This window comes from Marmota marmota, unplaced genomic scaffold (assembly GCF_001458135.2).
Source record: "Marmota marmota marmota unplaced genomic scaffold, marMar, whole genome shotgun sequence".
NCBI lineage: Eukaryota > Metazoa > Chordata > Mammalia > Rodentia > Sciuridae > Marmota > Marmota marmota.
Window position 1 is genome coordinate 2,240,634 of NW_025999895.1, and position 17,422 is coordinate 2,258,055.

General features: G+C 47.0%; 1 protein-coding gene across 1 annotated transcript in view; it reads left to right on the forward strand.

Moving 5' to 3' along the window:
• The window catches only part of Eif4a3 (eukaryotic translation initiation factor 4A3), a 13,883-nt gene extending 1,744 nt beyond the window's left edge, over positions 1-12,139 (forward strand). Inside the window, exons 4-14 of the mRNA XM_015504091.2 lie at positions 1,891-1,963; positions 3,102-3,168; positions 4,933-4,995; positions 5,641-5,773; positions 5,953-6,033; positions 6,722-6,863; positions 7,217-7,355; positions 8,077-8,192; positions 11,449-11,556; positions 11,642-11,769; positions 11,906-12,139. Coding sequence (XP_015359577.2) covers positions 1,891-1,963; positions 3,102-3,168; positions 4,933-4,995; positions 5,641-5,773; positions 5,953-6,033; positions 6,722-6,863; positions 7,217-7,355; positions 8,077-8,192; positions 11,449-11,556; positions 11,642-11,769; positions 11,906-11,922 — 1,067 coding nt within the window. The 3' untranslated portion in view covers positions 11,923-12,139. The remainder of the gene's footprint in view (positions 1-1,890; positions 1,964-3,101; positions 3,169-4,932; positions 4,996-5,640; positions 5,774-5,952; positions 6,034-6,721; positions 6,864-7,216; positions 7,356-8,076; positions 8,193-11,448; positions 11,557-11,641; positions 11,770-11,905) is intronic.
• The last annotated feature ends 5,283 nt before the right edge of the window (positions 12,140-17,422 follow it).

The following is a 17,422-nucleotide window of genomic DNA, read 5'->3' on the forward strand; positions in this document are numbered from 1 at the left end:
AGCCGGTGCTGTGGGAAACGTGGGGGGCGACTCAGGGGAGGTTGGGGAGGTTGGGGTGGAGTAGGTAACGGGGCTCCGGGGGGCGTTCACGTTGAGCGAGAAGGAGGACCAGAGGGAGAGCGACCCGGCCGAGGAACCGCTGGGGCGAGGAAGGGCCTCGCAGCCCCAGCTGGTGCGGGGCAGGAGCGGCGGGCCTCTGTTGTGGAAGCTCGGGCGCCAGTTTGCAGAGGTAGAGAGAGAACTTGAAGTTCGTTTGTAAGCGCTGCAAAAAGTTTAAATCGCTGCAAGAGTTTAAGCATCAGAGTGACATGGCCAGATTGACAGTTTTGGAGATTGTCTGCTGTCGGTGGGTTCCGGGTGAGAGAGTTAGGGAGATGAGTTGGGAGGCTTTTGCTCTGGTCTGGCCGGGCAGGAGATGATGCTGATGCTTCACTGGAGATGGAGTCCGATAGAGCTGGCAGGGTTGGTGATGGCCTGGGAAGGAGGACTGGAGCATGAGTCCTGGGTGTTTGGAATCAACTGGTGGGTGATGCTGCAGACATCGCTTACTTGGCAACACTGAGAGGTCTTTCTTGGTCTGTTTGAGAGAGTGGGAGCCTTTCTGCTGTAATGACAGGGAGGCAGTTGTCTGTTTGACTTGGAATCCCAGGAAAGATGGCAATTGAAGATGTATAGATAGTAGTACTGGCATCCAAGATCCTCCCAGTGGTCTTTGTTCAGTGCTTGGACGACCACCCTTTATCTAGCAGTTTTTGCGGCACGACAGTTTGAACAGTGAAGGGAAGTTACTGAGGAATGGAAGGTGAAAGTAAGCCTTGCACCTGGGCCCTGCCTGCTTCTCAACACTCAAGGCCTCCTGCCCTGAAACACTGATATTAATTTCCTACCCATGTTTGCCTTGGTGAGGAACTTAAATCATCTGTTAATCTGCTTTTGTCAGAGATGGGAAATTGTGCTACATTTTAAAAGACTATGAAAATAATACAGGTTTTGTACATAAAGTTTTATTTGCTTACTGGGAAAGTACTTTTAGTCCTTCATTTTATATATAGTATGGAATAGTATTTGTTAGGCAGGAGGGGTGGCGTAAATGACACTGCATCAAGACAGGCAAAGAGTGCTGGACACCCCACAATTTGAACCACAGAGGTTAAATACCCTGTAGATGACATGAGCAGCCCACGACTTACTGCGAGCTACTAGGAAAGAGCTGTGACACTACAACAGTCACACTTGATTTAGTTTTTTTTTTTTTGAATTGAGAAAGTAATGTGCAATACTGTTTGCAATGTAGTCAAGGAATAAAGAAATAATAGAGTAAAAAGGGAACTCTCCTCACCCCACTCTCCAGCAGTGATCACCAGGAACATTTTGGTACCTGTTCTTCCAGATCCTGCACACAACAAAAGATTTCTTTTTTTCCTTTCTAAACTAAACTGGATGCTCCTTTCCCAGAAGTTCTCTTTACAGATCATATCCCATTCTTTTTTTGGTGTGGGGGGACTACTGGGGACTGAACTCGGGCACTTGACCACTGAGTCAATCCCCAGCCCTATTTTGTATTGTATTTAGAGACAGGGTCTCACCTGAGTTGCTTAGCCTTGCTGTTGCCGAGGCTGGCTTTGAATTCGCCATCCTTCTGCTTTAGCCTCCCAAGCAGCTAGGATTACAGGTATGCACCATCATGCCTGGCTCATATCCCACTCTTGTCATCATAAAAATACATCCAACTCCAGGTCTTGAGCACTTCCTGTGTTAAACATTTGGTTCCCTTGGGGCGTGGGTTGGCAGGACTTGGCTGTTAAAAAGCAAACTATGGATGCCCTTGGGGTGCTTGCTGTGAATGGTTTTAATGTTGTGAGAGCTAATTTTTTTTGGTTTGATTTGTAGGTTTTGAAAAACCATCAGCAATCCAACAGCGAGCTATCAAGCAGATAATTAAAGGGAGAGACGTCATTGCACAGTAAGTTGACCTCTGTGGAGAGGAGAGATTAGACCCAGTCAGTGACATGCAGTGCTGAGAGGTGCCTTGAGGTGTGTCTGTCCATGCACTCAGGGCGAGCTCTGTCCGTCATTTCAGCCCCAAGGTTTTACATTGTATGGCTTTTGTGTTCTTTACTAGAGAAAGCTTTTGTCTTTTAGCTAGTTTTGCTTAGCTGTCAGTTTGCTTGTGGACTTATATGTAATATTCCTTCAATAGTTTTCATTTGTCTTGTTTTTGTTTTTCTTTTCCTCCCCCTACTCTGCCCAGCACCCAGCTTTTTTGGACGGGCTGTACCAGGGATTGAACCCCAGGGTACTCAACCACTGAGCCACATCTCCAGCCCAGATTTTGTATTTTATTCGAGACAGGGTCTCACTGAGCTACTTAGCGCCTCACTGTTGCTGAGGCTGGCTTTACTCGTGATCTTCCTGAGCTGCTGGGATTATAGGCATGCACCACTGCTCCTGGCCCCCACTTCTTTTCTGACTAATTGATTGTGCTCAGGGTGGAACCCAGGACCTTGTGCATGCTAGGCAGGTCCTCTATTGGTGAGCTACACTCCCAAGCGCCCCCCACACCATACTGGGGATTGAACCCAGGGCCACTGTACCACTGAGCTATATCCTTAGTCCCCCCCCCCTTTTTTTTTGTTTTGAGACAGGGTCTCACCAAGTTGCTGAGATGGAACAAGTCTCCTGATTTAGTCAGCTGCTCCATATCTGAGATCACAGGCATGCACCACTGTCTGTCCCTGTTTGCCTGATTTTTTAAAACATTCAACTATAAAAAAAATTATTTTATATAACAAAAATCTTAGGAAATAATTGTATGTATGTAAAGGGGACTTCCCTCTTTTTTGCCACCTATAAAACACCTGTGTGAAGTTGTAGATTCTGTAGGTCTGTTGCCCTGTGCAAAGCCACATGGACTGTCATCATCTGTGGAGATGTAAATGTTGTGATGCTGTGCTCTGAGTCTCATCCCCTTGCAGTTCAGATCTTGGGGTGAGAGGAGCATTTGCTCGGAAGAAGCCGTCTGAGTGCTCCAGAGCCGGGCCCTTGAAGCATTGCAGTGGTGGGTCGCCCTCCCTCTGATCACGCTCTGCTTCCTTGCATAGGTCCCAATCTGGTACAGGCAAGACAGCCACCTTCAGTATTTCAGTCCTCCAGTGTTTAGACATACAGGTGAGTTGCCGCTCTCTCTACCAGTGCCCTTCCACCCTGGAAGAGCTGGCTTTCCCTCCAGCTGTGTTTAAGGAGTGCAGTGCTTTAAGTTCTCTGCTTGTGCTGACTTAGGAGTTAAAGAGAATTTCAGTTGCTGTAAACATTTGAGCTACGAAAAATCTGTCATGAATTCCTTTTTATTTAAACTAGGAGGTTTTTTTTTTTTTTTTTTTTTTTTTTAATAACTTTACCCAAAATAAAAAGTTTCTTCTCAGCAAAAGAAACAATATGTGAGGTGAATAGAGAGCCTACATCTTGGGAGCAAATCTTTACTCCTCAAACATCAGATAGAGCACTAATCTCTAGGGTATATAAAGAACTCAAAAAGCTAAACACCAAAAAAACAAATAAGCAAATCAATAAATGGGCCAAGGACTGAAGAGACACTTCTCAGAAGATGATGTACAATCAATCAACAAATACATGAAAAAATGTTCATCATCACTAGCAATTAGAGAATGCAAATCAAAACCACTCTAAGATTTCATCTCACTCCAATCAGAATGGCAGCTATTATGCATACAAATAACAATAAGTGTTGGCAAGGATGTGGGGAAAAAGGCACACTCATACACTGCTGGTGAGATTGCAAATTGGTGCAGCCAATTTGGAAAGCAGTGTGGAAATTTCTTGGAAAACTGGGAATGGAACCATCATTTGACCCAGCTATCTCTCTCCTCGATCTGTGCACAAAGAACTTAAAAACAGCATACTACAGGGACACAGCCACATCAATGTTAATAGCAGCACAATTCACAATAGCTAAACTGTGGAACCAACCTAGATGCCCTTCAATAGATGAATGAATAAAAAAAAAATGTGCCATATATACACAATGGAATATTACTCAGCAGTAAAAGAGAATAAAATTATGGCGTTTGCAGGTAAATGGATGGAGTTAGAGAAGATTATGCTAAGTGAAGTTAGCCAATCCCAAAAAACTGAATGCCGAATGTTTTCTTTGATATAAGGAGGCTGATTCATAGTGGGATAGGGAGTGCGAGCGTGGGAGGAAAAGACAAACTCTAGATAGGGCAGAGGGGTTATTAATGATGGTGGAATGTGATGATCATTATCATCCAAAGTACATGTATGAAGATACGAATTGGTGTGAATATATTACGTATACAACCAGAGATATGAAAAATTGTGCTCTATATGTGTAATAAGAATTGTAATGCATTCTGCTGTCATATATAAATAAAAATAATTTTTTAGTTGTAGATGGGCACAATACCTTTATTTTATTTATTCATTTTTATGTGGTGCTGAAGATTGAACCCAGTGCCTCATATGTGCAAGGCAAGTGCTCTGCTGCTGAGCGACAATCCCAGCCCTAGAAGTTTTTTTTTTTTTTTAACTAGAGGAAGTTCTTTTCTGCACAAAGGAGTCTTCACTGATATGTCAAGTATTTGCTAAATTTACAGTTGAAAAAAATATATATATATATATGTATATATTTAGTTGTTGATAGGCTTTTATTGTATTTATTTATATGTGGTGCTAAGAATTGAAGCCAGTGCTTCACACATATGCCAGGCAAGTGTGCTACTGCTCAGCTCCAGCCCCAGCTCCTGTTATAATTTAAGTAATCTTAAGATTTGCTTATCTCCGTTAGCAGTCAGAAGTTAGTGAGATATATTTAAAGTGGCTCTGAGTGTGAATGTTTGCAATCTACCTTGCAAAAAAATGCTGAGGATTCTCTTTCTTCTGATTATTTACCAGGTTCGAGAAACCCAGGCTTTGATCTTGGCTCCAACAAGAGAGTTAGCTGTACAGATTCAAAAGGTGAGACAGTTAAAGTTTGTGGTATTGTGTTTGCAGATGTCGCTTTTAAGGTTTAATGTAAAAGACCAATTGATTGATTAATGCTATTTTTCTGTTTTCTCAAAATAATTTTCTTATTTCTTTCTTTTCCCCTTTGGGGCTGGGGACTGAACCCAGGGCTTTGCACATTCTGGACAATTGATTGCTAATGTTTTGTTGTAAATTGTTACATAATATACAGATTGTGGGTTTAACTATTTTACTGTAGTTGATGTGCTTTTAATAGGTTTGTTTCATATGGTTTAAGAATTGTAACTTTTTCAACAAACAATCCACTTTAATGAAATAGTTATTTTATACTTCTGTACTTTGGAAGGGTTTGTTAGGTTGTTAATTTTGGTGTCTTTGGGTAAATAGAATTGTAAGTTACACGTTTTCTGATCTTTCTATAATTAATATATATTGTTTTTATGATGAGAAACTGGCAAAATTAGCTTTGTCTCAGCAGAGAAGAGTGGTTTTATGTGGTTGTATGGCATAAATGGTGGCATAAGTGATAATCAGCAGTACTGTAAATGGAGATAGAAGCGATCTTCGTTTTTTTTGGACAGTTCAGTTGCATCTGACATTGTAGCACCCTGGACATGAACCTGCTTTTTGATTCAGGGCCTGCTCGCTCTGGGAGACTACATGAATGTCCAGTGCCATGCCTGTATTGGGGGCACCAACGTTGGGGAGGACATCCGGAAGCTGGACTATGGGCAGCATGTTGTCGCTGGCACTCCAGGGCGTGTCTTTGGTGAGCACTCTTGTCAGTGAAGGTGGTGCTGAGGTAGTGTTTGTGAGTGTGCTTAAAGCGTGCGGGATGGTTGTTTTGGTATGGTAAGCTGCTTGTGTGTTCCTGTGTCTGGGCCATTCAGACCTGTTGGAGTGTCTCTTTGCTTATAGCCTCAGGTATTTCCAAATCTAATTTTGTAGATATGATTCGTCGCAGAAGTTTAAGGACTCGGGCAATCAAGATGCTGGTTTTGGATGAGGCTGATGAGATGTTGAATAAAGGTACGAGTAACAACTGATTTTCCACAGAAAGCACTGTGAAAAGTTCAAGGCTGGCTTCAGCAACTTATCGAGACCATGTCTCAAAATAAAAAGGACTGGGGATATGGCTTAGTGGTACAGTGCCTCTGGGTTCAATCTTTAGTATCCAAAAAAAAGCAAACATTGTGGATACAAGTACTAGTTTTTTGTTTGTTTGCATTTTGTTTTGGAAAAATAGTAATGCTTTGGGGACAATGGTGTACATAAAGTTCCTACTTTGATTTTTTTGTATGGAGGGGTTTATAGGACAAATCATAGGGTTTGGGGGTGTAGCTAAGTGGTAGAACGGTTGCCTAGCACTTGTGAGGCACTGAGTTCGATCCTTAGTACCACATAAAAAAATAAAGGTATTATGTCCATCTACAACTAAAAATATTAAAAAAAAAAAAAAAAAAAAGACTGATCATAGCCAGGCTGAGTGTTTTACCCCAGACTGATCTGGCACGTGAGTTGTGTTTGATGGGTTGGCACCAGCAGTGGTGGTGGCGCAGGGTGGCTGTGGAGAGGCGTGGTTGGTTGGACGGGCAGGTGTTGATATGTGCCTGGGGATTCCTTCCAGAGCACAGACTCTCCTGCTGGGAATTGTTCAGCTGTGGGCAGCTCTTTTGCATGCAGTCTCAGATAACCCTGCCTGTTTTTTCCTCATCAGGTTTCAAAGAGCAGATTTACGATGTGTACCGGTACCTGCCCCCAGCCACACAGGTGGTCCTCATCAGCGCCACTCTGCCTCACGAGATCCTGGAAATGACCAACAAGTTCATGACAGACCCCATCCGTATCCTGGTGAAGCGGTAGGCGAGCCCTCTTGATTGCCTTTTTGAAAATAGCTAGTGTAACACTCAGCTTTTGTAGTACCCTTTGACCCAGTAGTTCCAAATTTAAAAAAATGAGCTGTTGGTGCTTAGTTGTTAATAGTGGGTTTTGAGGAACCATAACATTCAGACAGATCTAAAATGTAAGCCTAAGTAGGAGAAGGGGTGACCTTCTAGGGGAGAAGGGAGAATGGTGTGGCTGGGCAGAAGGGGAAGGGCTGTAGGAACCAAGTTCTTATGTGGTGGCCTTTGATCTCCCTGCAGCCTGGCTTGTGGCCCCTGAGTCCTGGTTGCAAGAAGGGTATGTAACAGGGTTTGTCTTTTTCCACCAGTGATGAACTGACCCTGGAAGGCATCAAACAGTTTTTCGTGGCAGTGGAAAGAGAAGAGTGGAAGTTTGACACCTTGTGTGACCTCTATGACACTCTGACCATCACTCAGGCGGTCATCTTCTGTAACACCAAGAGGAAGGTGCGCAGCCTGGCTGAGGTCTTGTGGGAAGCTGCAGGTTGTGTCTGTTTGACTCAGGCTGAGCTTTGTTGTAAGGTGCAGGTAGTGTCTATTTTAGGCTTTGTGAATTCCAGGTCCCTGTGCAAAAACAGCCATAGACTGTGGGTACAAAAACAGCTTGGTTCTATTGCAGTCAAACTTTATTCACAAAAAATACTAATGGTACAGTGGTGTGTGCCTGTGGTCCCAGCTGCTGGAGTTCAGGAGTTTGAGGCCAGCTGGGCATCATATCAAGAACTCAGCTCAAAAGAGAAAAAGGGATACTGATGCTGGTTCTACCCCTTAAGATTCAGATGGCATCAGTGTAGGTGCACCCAGGCCTTGGGAAGTTGAGGCCCCCAGGTGTGCAGGGTAGGTAGAGCTGAGAGCATCAGAGGATGACAGAGGAAAGGAAGTGGGACTGCATTCAAAAAAAAAAAAAGACGTGAATTTAAATTTCATATGAGAATAGATATCTGAGAATCATTATGTGGAATAAATTGATTAAGACTGTTCTGCAGTTGATCCACACAGTATTTGCTGGGTAAATAACTACAGAATCTATTTTATTTGTCTGAGTGCCAGCAGCACTTGTTTTGTGAGTGTTTATGTTGGTTCTGCAAAAAATGGAAGCAAAACCCTGAGTACACATTGCCGTTCTGGGTTCTGAGCTCATAGTAACATCTCCTGATTTGATTTCTAGGTTGACTGGCTGACAGAGAAAATGAGAGAAGCCAATTTCACCGTGTCCTCGATGCACGGAGACATGCCTCAGAAGGAGCGGGAGTCCATCATGAAGGAATTCCGGTCTGGTGCCAGGTCTGTAGCATCTTCCTCTCATACTGGTGCTGGTGGTGCTGGGCAGGGTGGTGGGCTGTCCTCAGTGCTGCTGCTGAGCACTTTGTGGTTGTAACTTGAGCTTTGTTGCCCACTAGACACTGGGAGGTGATAGTGTCAGAGCAGTTTACCTGGTAAGTGGAGCCACCTCGCTGGTATGGGAGTTAGGTTGAGGGGATAACTGGCGTTAACTAGTGGGTTAATTTAGAAATGTGTATTTTTGTTTACGAATAAATGGGGATTTTCATATTATCTTTTAGTAATTGATTTTTAGTTTGAATTCACAGTGGTCAGAGGACATACGTGTGTGGGTTGGTTTCTTTGAAATTCATTCAGACTTGCTTTGTGGCCCAGCCTGCGTTATGTGGCTGTTCTCCGTGTCCTGGAGCAGGCGTGTCCCATTAGATTTCAGTCGCAGGTGGTTTCCAGCTGGCCTACACTCTCCCTGTTCAGCTCTTTTGTTGTGGGGGGTGAGGCCTTCCCCAGGAGGGCCTTGCTTGGTCCACCCCAGATGTGTACCCATCCAGAGCTGCTTTCTGGAGAACTCCCTTGTACCGCAGTGTCCTAATGTGTAGTAATAGTAATGCCTCTGTCCTGGAGCTGACCTGCCGCCCGCCCGCCCGCACCAGTACGGTGTGTGTCTGCACGCTGTCCTTCTGCATTGTGTCTTTCTGCATTGTTGTCATTGTCCTTGGGTTTCAGAGGTGTTTCTTGGAAAGAGAGTGCAGTTGGCATTTGTTTTAATTTAGTGATTTATTTTATGTGGTGCTGAGGATCAAACCCACTGCCTCACACATGCTCTACCACTGAGCCATAGCCCAGCCCTTCTGCTGGGAGCCATTAGCCAAGTAGGTATGACAATTTCCTTGCCAGCGTACCCCATGTTGCAGTGACATTGAATGTAGGTGACCTTGCTCAAGGACCAAGGCGGATTAGGGTGTTCCTGGTTTAAGATAATCGTGTTTAGGGCGTTCCCAGTTTAGGTTCCAGGTTTAAGGTTTAAGATTATTCCTGCTGGGAATAGGGCGTATCCTGCTGCCTGAGTTCCCCTTGAGTTCTCACGGGATTCAGAGTATATTTTGGAGATAGATGCCTAGTGGAGGTGGATTTGGGCAGAGAACGTGGATTTCCCCGTACGGGCCACCAAACAGCTTGTAGATTCAAACAGCAACTCTTTATTCCCGAACTCACACCAGCCATCTACAATCACGTTCTGGGGAAATCCACGTTCTCTGCCCAAATCCACCTCCACTGGGCATCTATCTCCAAAATATACTCTGAATCCCGTGAGAACTCAAGGGGAACTCAGGCAGCAGGATACGCCCTATTCCCAGCAGGAATAATCTTAAACCTTAAACCTGGAACCTAAACTGGGAACGCCCTAATCCGCCTTGGTCCTTGAGCAAGGTCACCTACATTCAATGTCACTGCAACATGGGGTACGCTGGCAAGGAAATTGTCATACCTACTTGGCTAATGGCTCCCAGCACCCTTCTAGTTCTTTTTTCTTAATTTTGACTTATTTGTTTATTTTGTGGTGCTGGGGATGGAACAAGGACCTCATGCATGCTAGGCGAGTGCTGTATCACTGAGCTGTGTCCTCAGCCCTTTCAAAATTTTAAAAAATTCTGACACAGGATTTTGCTAAGTTGCTCCAACTGGCGTTGAACATATGATCCTCCTTCCTCAGTCTTTCAGGTCACTCAGATTATAGGGAAACTTCCTTTTTCCCTCCTCCCTGAAGAATTTTATTTCCTTTTTAATATTTATTTTGTAATTTTAGGTGGATACAATATCTTTTTATTTTAATGTGGTGCTGAGGATTGAATCCAGTGCCTCACTCATGCTAGGCAAGCACTGTACACTGAACCCCAACCCCCAGAAGTTTACGTCTTTATATTATATTTAGTACTAACCTCAGAGATTATACTATGTCCCTGGGTTCTTGACATGTAATTATTTGATTCTTTTACTGTCGCCCCACTTAACATGAAGACCTTAAAACATTAACTTCGTTTACCCGCAAACCTAAGGTTATTGTCATATTTGTTAGCATACATACATGCTTATTTGCAGGGCTGGCGATCACTGAACATTTTTGCTTTATGTAACAAAATTTATTTAGATTTAGACATGTTTGCTACTACATTTTTTTTTTCCCCCCTCTCTGAACTTCCACCTGAGATTTGTTGGTGTTTGGGTCTGTGGATGAGAGTCTTGTGGTTTCTCTGAAAGGAGAAACTTGTCTTGAGACACTTGCTGAGAGAGAATTCCAGGTTGGTGGTTGGTTTCTTCTAAGTTGCCCAGGATGGCCTTAGCTTTGATGCCTCTGCCTGTGCCTGCTGAGTTGCCAGGCTGGCAGGCATTCCACAGGTGGGCCTCTTAGCCCGTTGCTCCTTGTGTTTAGATTCGGCAGTCCTTATGAAGTCTAGATGTGGCTTCTGTTCTGGGTTGACGCTCCTAGGACTTGGAGGTGCTCTGCTTTTCCCCTTTGGTCACTGCTTTAGCTCTTCTCCTGTCTGTGGGCTCTAGCTGGGCACGCCAGTGCTTCTGGCCCAGCACCGTGGGGACAGAAGTCCAGCTGTATGTGTGATTAGAGATTTCAGTAACCATATTAGTGTAGGTGAAAAGAAACAGGTGAAGTCAATTCTGGTATATTTTATTAACCCAGTATGTAGTATTGATTCAACATGTAATCATCAGTACTAAAAATATTACTGAGAGGTTTGTGTTTTTTGTTTTGCCTTTTTTTGTACCAAATTTCGAAATCTAGTGTGTATGTTATACTTACAGAGCATGTTGGTTCACCAGCCGTGTTTCAGTTCCTCTGTGGGCTCCTGTGCTCTAGCCTCCGGTGGCCAGCACTGTTCTGTGATGTGTCAGACGCTGGGTGTTTTGAAGGTGGTGTGGGTTTTTCAGAAGAGAGTGTAGCCACTGAACTAAACCAGTGCAGTTCTGTTAATTTAGTTTTTCTAAGCAAAAGTAAACTTTTTAATCAGTTATTGGTATTGAGCTGAGTCCAAACAAATTTCTGTACTAACAGGTACCCTTTTAAAAATCAGAGCACAAGACCTAAGTAGCTGGAGAGACCAGGTGCTCCTTCGAATGGGGCTCTCTGATGCGGTCCCTCACCCCTGGGGGCGAGGGCTCTGTGTGGGGTGATGCTGCTGCTCGGGGCTCACAGCTGCTAGTGGAGGCAGGACCAGGCTCATGTCTTCATGGCCCTTTCTCTCTGCAGCCGAGTGCTCATTTCCACAGACGTCTGGGCCCGGGGGCTGGATGTCCCCCAGGTGTCCCTCATCATCAACTATGACCTGCCCAACAACAGAGAACTGTACATACACAGGTGGGCCAGCCTTCCCTGCCTCCTCCTGCTGTGGTTACTGAGACTTCTCGCTGTCTTTACTAAAGCAGCTGCTTTATTCCCGTAGAATTGGGAGATCGGGTCGATATGGCAGGAAGGGTGTGGCCATCAATTTTGTGAAGAATGACGACATCCGCATCCTCAGAGACATCGAGCAGTACTATTCCACTCAGATTGACGAAATGCCTATGAATGGTAAGGGGCACCTGCATCCTGGTCTAGGCACTGGAGTCCTCTGGTTTTGTTTGTTTTGAGGTCTTTGTAAGTCTTAGTGGAAATACAGATTTCCTCTGGTTTCAGTCGCCTTAATCTTGTCATTCTTCCCTTCCAGTTGCTGACCTGATCTGAAGACCCTGCCCCTATGCTGAAGATGAACTGGGGACTGTGGCCTGTTTTGTATGCCCATTTGAAAATATGTAGGGGCAGTTTATATTTAATAGGGTTGATGTGAACTCTCTTCTTATAGCAGCCCCCAGGAAGAGCCCTGGGGACTTTGCCACTTTTTCTTATCCATGTGTAAATAATGCATTGCTCCAAGTCTTTTTCATTAAACATTTAAAAATTTCCCATAAACTCTTTTCTTATGATGCCATCAGCTTTTCTAGTAACTTGCAGGGTGGTTTTGGGCAGGCGCCTGCTCTTACCTCACAGCATAGGCAGAACCCACTGTGAAATGTGTGAGGTGTAGGAGGCAGGCTAGCAAGAGCTCTAGAAAAATCAGGGACTTTGGGTTTGGCCGAGATGTGTTTGACAGGATAGGAAATTACAGAGTGGACATGTCAAGGTGCCGTGTGCTTTTCTCCTCTGAAGACACGTGGTAAAAGTGGAGGAGTAAGCCACAGGACAGGGGAGCTGCTGGAGAGCTGCCCCTGATGGGGCTTGGTCTGGAACTCGTGACTCCCCGTGTCCTCATTGTGCCCCCCAACCCTGGACTGCACACAGTACTGCTCCAGACCTGGGGGGAGGTTGTCCTGTATTGCTAATCACGAACCTTGTGAGTCAAAAGAATTCAGGCTGCATTTGGAAGAAGAGACAGCAGGAGTTCTTAGGAATCTTGCTGGGTGTGAAGAAGGGGCCAGAGCCAAGATCTGGGGGCAGCCTCTGGAATCTGAGGAGGACCCTGACCGACAGCAGGGGAACTGAGAGCTCCTAACTGCGTGGAACGGAATTCTGCTCACTGCTGGCAGGAGCAGGGATGGATACCCTGGAGCCTCCGGAGGAAAATGGCCTGCCTCACGTAGATTTCAGCCAGGTGGACACCTGACAAACTCCTGACCTACACGGCTGGTTATAACAGTTGTCATTTTAGGTCACTAAAATGTGGTAATGTTATAGCAGCAACAGGATATATTTATAACTCAATAAGACAAGCAGCCCATCCCAAAATAGGCCAAAACTGGAATAGTTGCTTTGCCAAGAAGGTTTGTGGGTGACATGAGTAGTGGCTGAGAAGCAGTGGTCCTCAGGGACGCATGGTTCAGAGCCACAGCGGTAACTGACCTATTCCCTGGAGCTGAAACCAGAACGACCCTTCCCAGAGGTGGCGTGGACAGGAGTCCGTGCTTCTCACAGTGCAGAGTGAGTGGAGTGCAGAGTGGTTTGACATGAGGAAGATGATGTGGCTGGGGCGCCAAACGTGATCTGAACCTCCCTGTCACCCTGGCGGTGTTTGCCCCAAAGCAGTGAAGTGTCTGTCCAAGACTGGTCCAGAACCACGAGTGAGCGCCACAGTAGGCAAAGGGCCTGTTGGAGTAGGCTGAAGCAAGGGGAGTTTAGGGTAACCTGAGCACGCCTCCATGAACTATCTGGAGAGAATAGTCAGGCCACGGGGGTTAATGCTCAGGTTGGCGCCAGTTGGTTGCTGGGCAGAACTCTTCACAGAAGGACTTCTGAGTGGCTGGCTGTGGCTCAGTGGTGAAGTACTTGCCTAGAGTGCACGGGCCCTGGGTTCAGTCTCAGTACTGCAAAAATTTTAAAAAGCATGGCTGAGGCAGGAGGGTGGCCGGTTAGAGGCTACCTGAGTACCTCAGCAAGACTGTCTAAAAAATAAATAGTACTGAGGGCTGGGCTGGGCACATGGCTCAGTGGTAGAGGGATTCCCTGGCCGGCGCAAGACCCCACGTTCAGTCCCCAGCACTGCGAAGAGAAGGGCTGAGGGTATAGCTCAGTTGCTAGAGCACTTGCACAGGGTGTGTGAGGTCTGCAAAAGTCCCCCGCATTGTACAAGGGCGCAGTGCTTGGGACCACCGCTTTTGGCAGTCGTGAGTTTTGAGAACCTCTCCTCTTGGCTCTGTCTTGCTGGGTTGGCAGAAGTGACTGCATTCTGACTCCGAGGTTTGACAGGTACGCAGCTGCTGACTGTACCTGTGTGATGCGGGCCACGGGAAGGCAGGCTTCTGTCTAGCCACTGTTTTACCCACGTGTTTGGGCAGAGCCTGGCCCAGGGCAGGACCTTGCATATGCCTGGGGAACCAGAATGCTGAGCCCTGGGTGTTGGGACTGCACGTCCTTTGCTCCGCATCCTGCCCTCCTCACAGCCCCTGTTGCTCACGTCACAGGTGACGGCTGGCTACCCAGGCCAAGCTGCGTTTCACTGCCCGTCCTGCATGTGGACCGCCCAACAGTCTGTTAGGTCTTCTTTCTTGGCTCTCCCTCTCCACCCCTCACCTGCCACCATCCCAGAGGCCACTGGGGCTTCTGCAAGCTTGTGGAAGGGGACCTTCCTACTGGCTCCACTCTGGGCCTCTGCATGATCAGGAAGAATAGGAATGAGGACCACAGGCTCAGTGGCCACTGGGGGCCTTCACTGCAGGCAACATGAATTTTTTGTTTGTTTGTTTGGTTTGGTTTTGATACCAGGGATTGTTCCTACAGGCACTCAACCACTGAGCCACATTCTCAGCCCTTTTAATTTTTTGTTTTTTGAGACAGGGTCCTACTAAGTTCCTGAGGCTGGCTTTGAACTTGTGATCCTCCTGCCTCAGCCTCTTGAGTTTCTGGGGTTATAGGCATCGCGCACCTAGCTTTAGTGTTTTCTTTAACAGGAAGAATAGGTGTTCATTTCTCCGGTTTCTACTGGGGCTCTACAGTTGTACATAATGGTGGATTTGTTACATGTTTGTACATGCACACAGTAGGGTGTAACAGTGTAACTATTATTTGGCCAACACCACTCCCCGGCACTTCCCTCCTCCCTTCCCACCTCCCTCCCCTGTTCCCTCTCCTCTACTGATCTCCACTCCCACCTTTCTTTCCGTTTTGCTTCCACATATGACCCTTGGCCTTGTGAGTTTGGCTTATTTTGCTTAACATGATGGTCTCTTGTACCCTCCATTTTCCTGCAAATGACAATTTTATTTTTCTTTATGGTTGAATTAAACTCCATTGTGTATATATGCTGCATTTTCTTTATCCATTTATCCACTGATGGACACCTAGGCTGGGTCCATAACTTGGCTGTTGTGAATTGTGCTGCTGTAAACATGGGTATGTGGGTATTGCTGTAGTGGGACAGCTTAGTTCTTCAGGTAAGTACTGAGAAGTGGCATGGTGGGTCATATTGTGGTTCCACGCCTCCTCTGGAGGCATGCTGGTTTCCACAGTGGTGGTACCGTGAAAGTGCTCCTTTTTCTCCACATGCTCCCCAGCACTCATTATTGTTTGTATTCTGGATGACAGCCATTCTAACTGTGGTGAGATGAAATCTCAGTGTAATTTTGATCTGCATTTCCCTAATTGCTAATGATCTTCAACGTTGTTTTTATATATTTGTTGGCCATTTGTATTTCTTATAAAAAGTATCCATTTAGTTCTCTTGCCCATTTATTAATTGGGTTTATGGTGCTTATTTCAGTGTTAAGGTTTTTGAGCTCTTTATATATTCTACATACTAATCCTCTGGCTGAAGAGTAGTTAGCAGGGGTGGGGCTGTGGCTCAGAGGTAGAGCGCTCACCTACCATGTGTGAGGCACCAGGATTGATCCTTAGCACCACATAAAGAAAATAAGGATCTGGTGTCGTTCTTCCAATATGGAAACCCACCTTTCTCAGCACCATTTGTTAAAAGGCTGCCTTTTCTCCAGTGTAGGTTTCTGGCACCTTTGTGAAGGACCAGATGGCTACGTCTGTGTGGGGCTCTCTTCTGTACCACTGGTCTAGCCACATCAATTTCTGATGTCACCCTGAGGCTGCGGCTGCGGGACAACAACCTGACCCCTGGGAGCAGATGCGAGTGGGGGTGTCTTCAGAGCTCAGAGGACCTGCTGGGCCCTTGCCTGATAGCACTGCCACACTTAAGATGAAGCTCAGAGCTTCTCCATCCCTCCCTCCTTGGCAGGACAAAAAAGGAAGGTTTAAGTTGATTTCCCACCAGTCGGTGTTAACAGGTGACGACCACATGCTCAGTCTCGGGAGCAGCATGAGATTGCTGTGGCCTGTTAGGAAGTTACAAAGAACCTCCAGGGGGGGGTGTAGGTTCCGGCAGAGCGCTGGCCCAGCTCGAGCTAGGCCCTGGCTGCATCCCCAGCACCACACACCCGCAAATTGAGACAAAGCAGTAAGTCTTTGGGGCCCTTCTGAGAGGTTGCATGCTTGCCCCTGGCCTCACGCACCACTGTGGCCAGGAACATCGAGCCGGAGCCTTTCCTCTGGAGCACTGGGTCTTATTTGGAAGAAGCCCCTTCTGAGGTCCTCTTGTCCACAGCCTTGGCGCAGAAGGGACACCCCACCTATTTTCCCAGGCCCAGACATTCTCCATTGCCTCAGAGCTGGGGAATACTGGGAGGTGAGACCAGAGGTCCGAGCCTTGAGACCGGGTTACTCTCTCCCTCCTAGAGGGCGCCGTATTGCGTGTCCAGGCGTGGGGACCACTCCACTTCTGCAGCTGAGCTCACTCAAGCTTGGCAGGCTGCTGCTCCACCAGGTGTGGGTCAGAATCAGAGGTGAAGCCGCCTTGGCCCCTGCCAACGTGTGACTGCCGGCCAGCGTCCCATGCTACAGGCTGCACAGCGTGAACCAGGGTGTGAGTAGGCCCCGGCCTCTTGGCCTCTCTGAAGATAGAGCTGACTCCTCTCCCCACCCGACCTGTCCCTTTCCTCCCAGGGCCACCACAGGGTGCCAAGCTCCTTGCCCAGTACCCTGCGAGAAGGGTCAGGTCCTGCAAGGAACAGTGCCCTTTAGGGCAGTGTGGTTGCACAGGTGAGGACACTGATGGCCTGTCCAGCCTGGTGCCAGCTGCCACACTCCATCTACCCTCCCTGGAAAATGCGAAGTGTTGGGGACAGGGTGCCTTGGGTCACTGAGCCCTGACCCAGGGACTGCTGCCTGGGGAGGGGCTGCCCCCCTCATTCTTCCCCTTCTGGGTTTGTGTTCTTCCTGGGCACTTGGGAGCAATGGGCACTCATGGAGGGCCTTCCTTTGTCCCTGTCCTCAGGAAACAGGCCAATGACGCTCAGCAGGGCAGCTCCCATCAGCACCTCCTGCATCGTTGCCAAGTGCCTCCCTTCTGCCCCGGGACTGGGGCTGAACCCAGGGGTGCATTGCCACTGAGCCTCATCCCCAGGCCCCCCGCTCTTCGGTTCTGTTAGTTTAACTGACAGCAGATCCACCTTGATAAGGTCAGACCTGCATGGAGTGCATCTGTTCTAACCGGGGCCCAGCCCTTCTTATTTCTCACTCTGAGACCAGGTCTCGCCACGTTGCCAGGAAGCAGGGGTGGAGCACCTGCAGCCACTGTGGTTCTGTCCCCTTGCTACAGGACCGCCTGGGTGCGAGGTGACTTGTCTGACAGATCCCTGTTGGAAAGTGGCAGCTGGGCTTAGGCCCTGCAGGACACAGGCCTTCTCTGCTC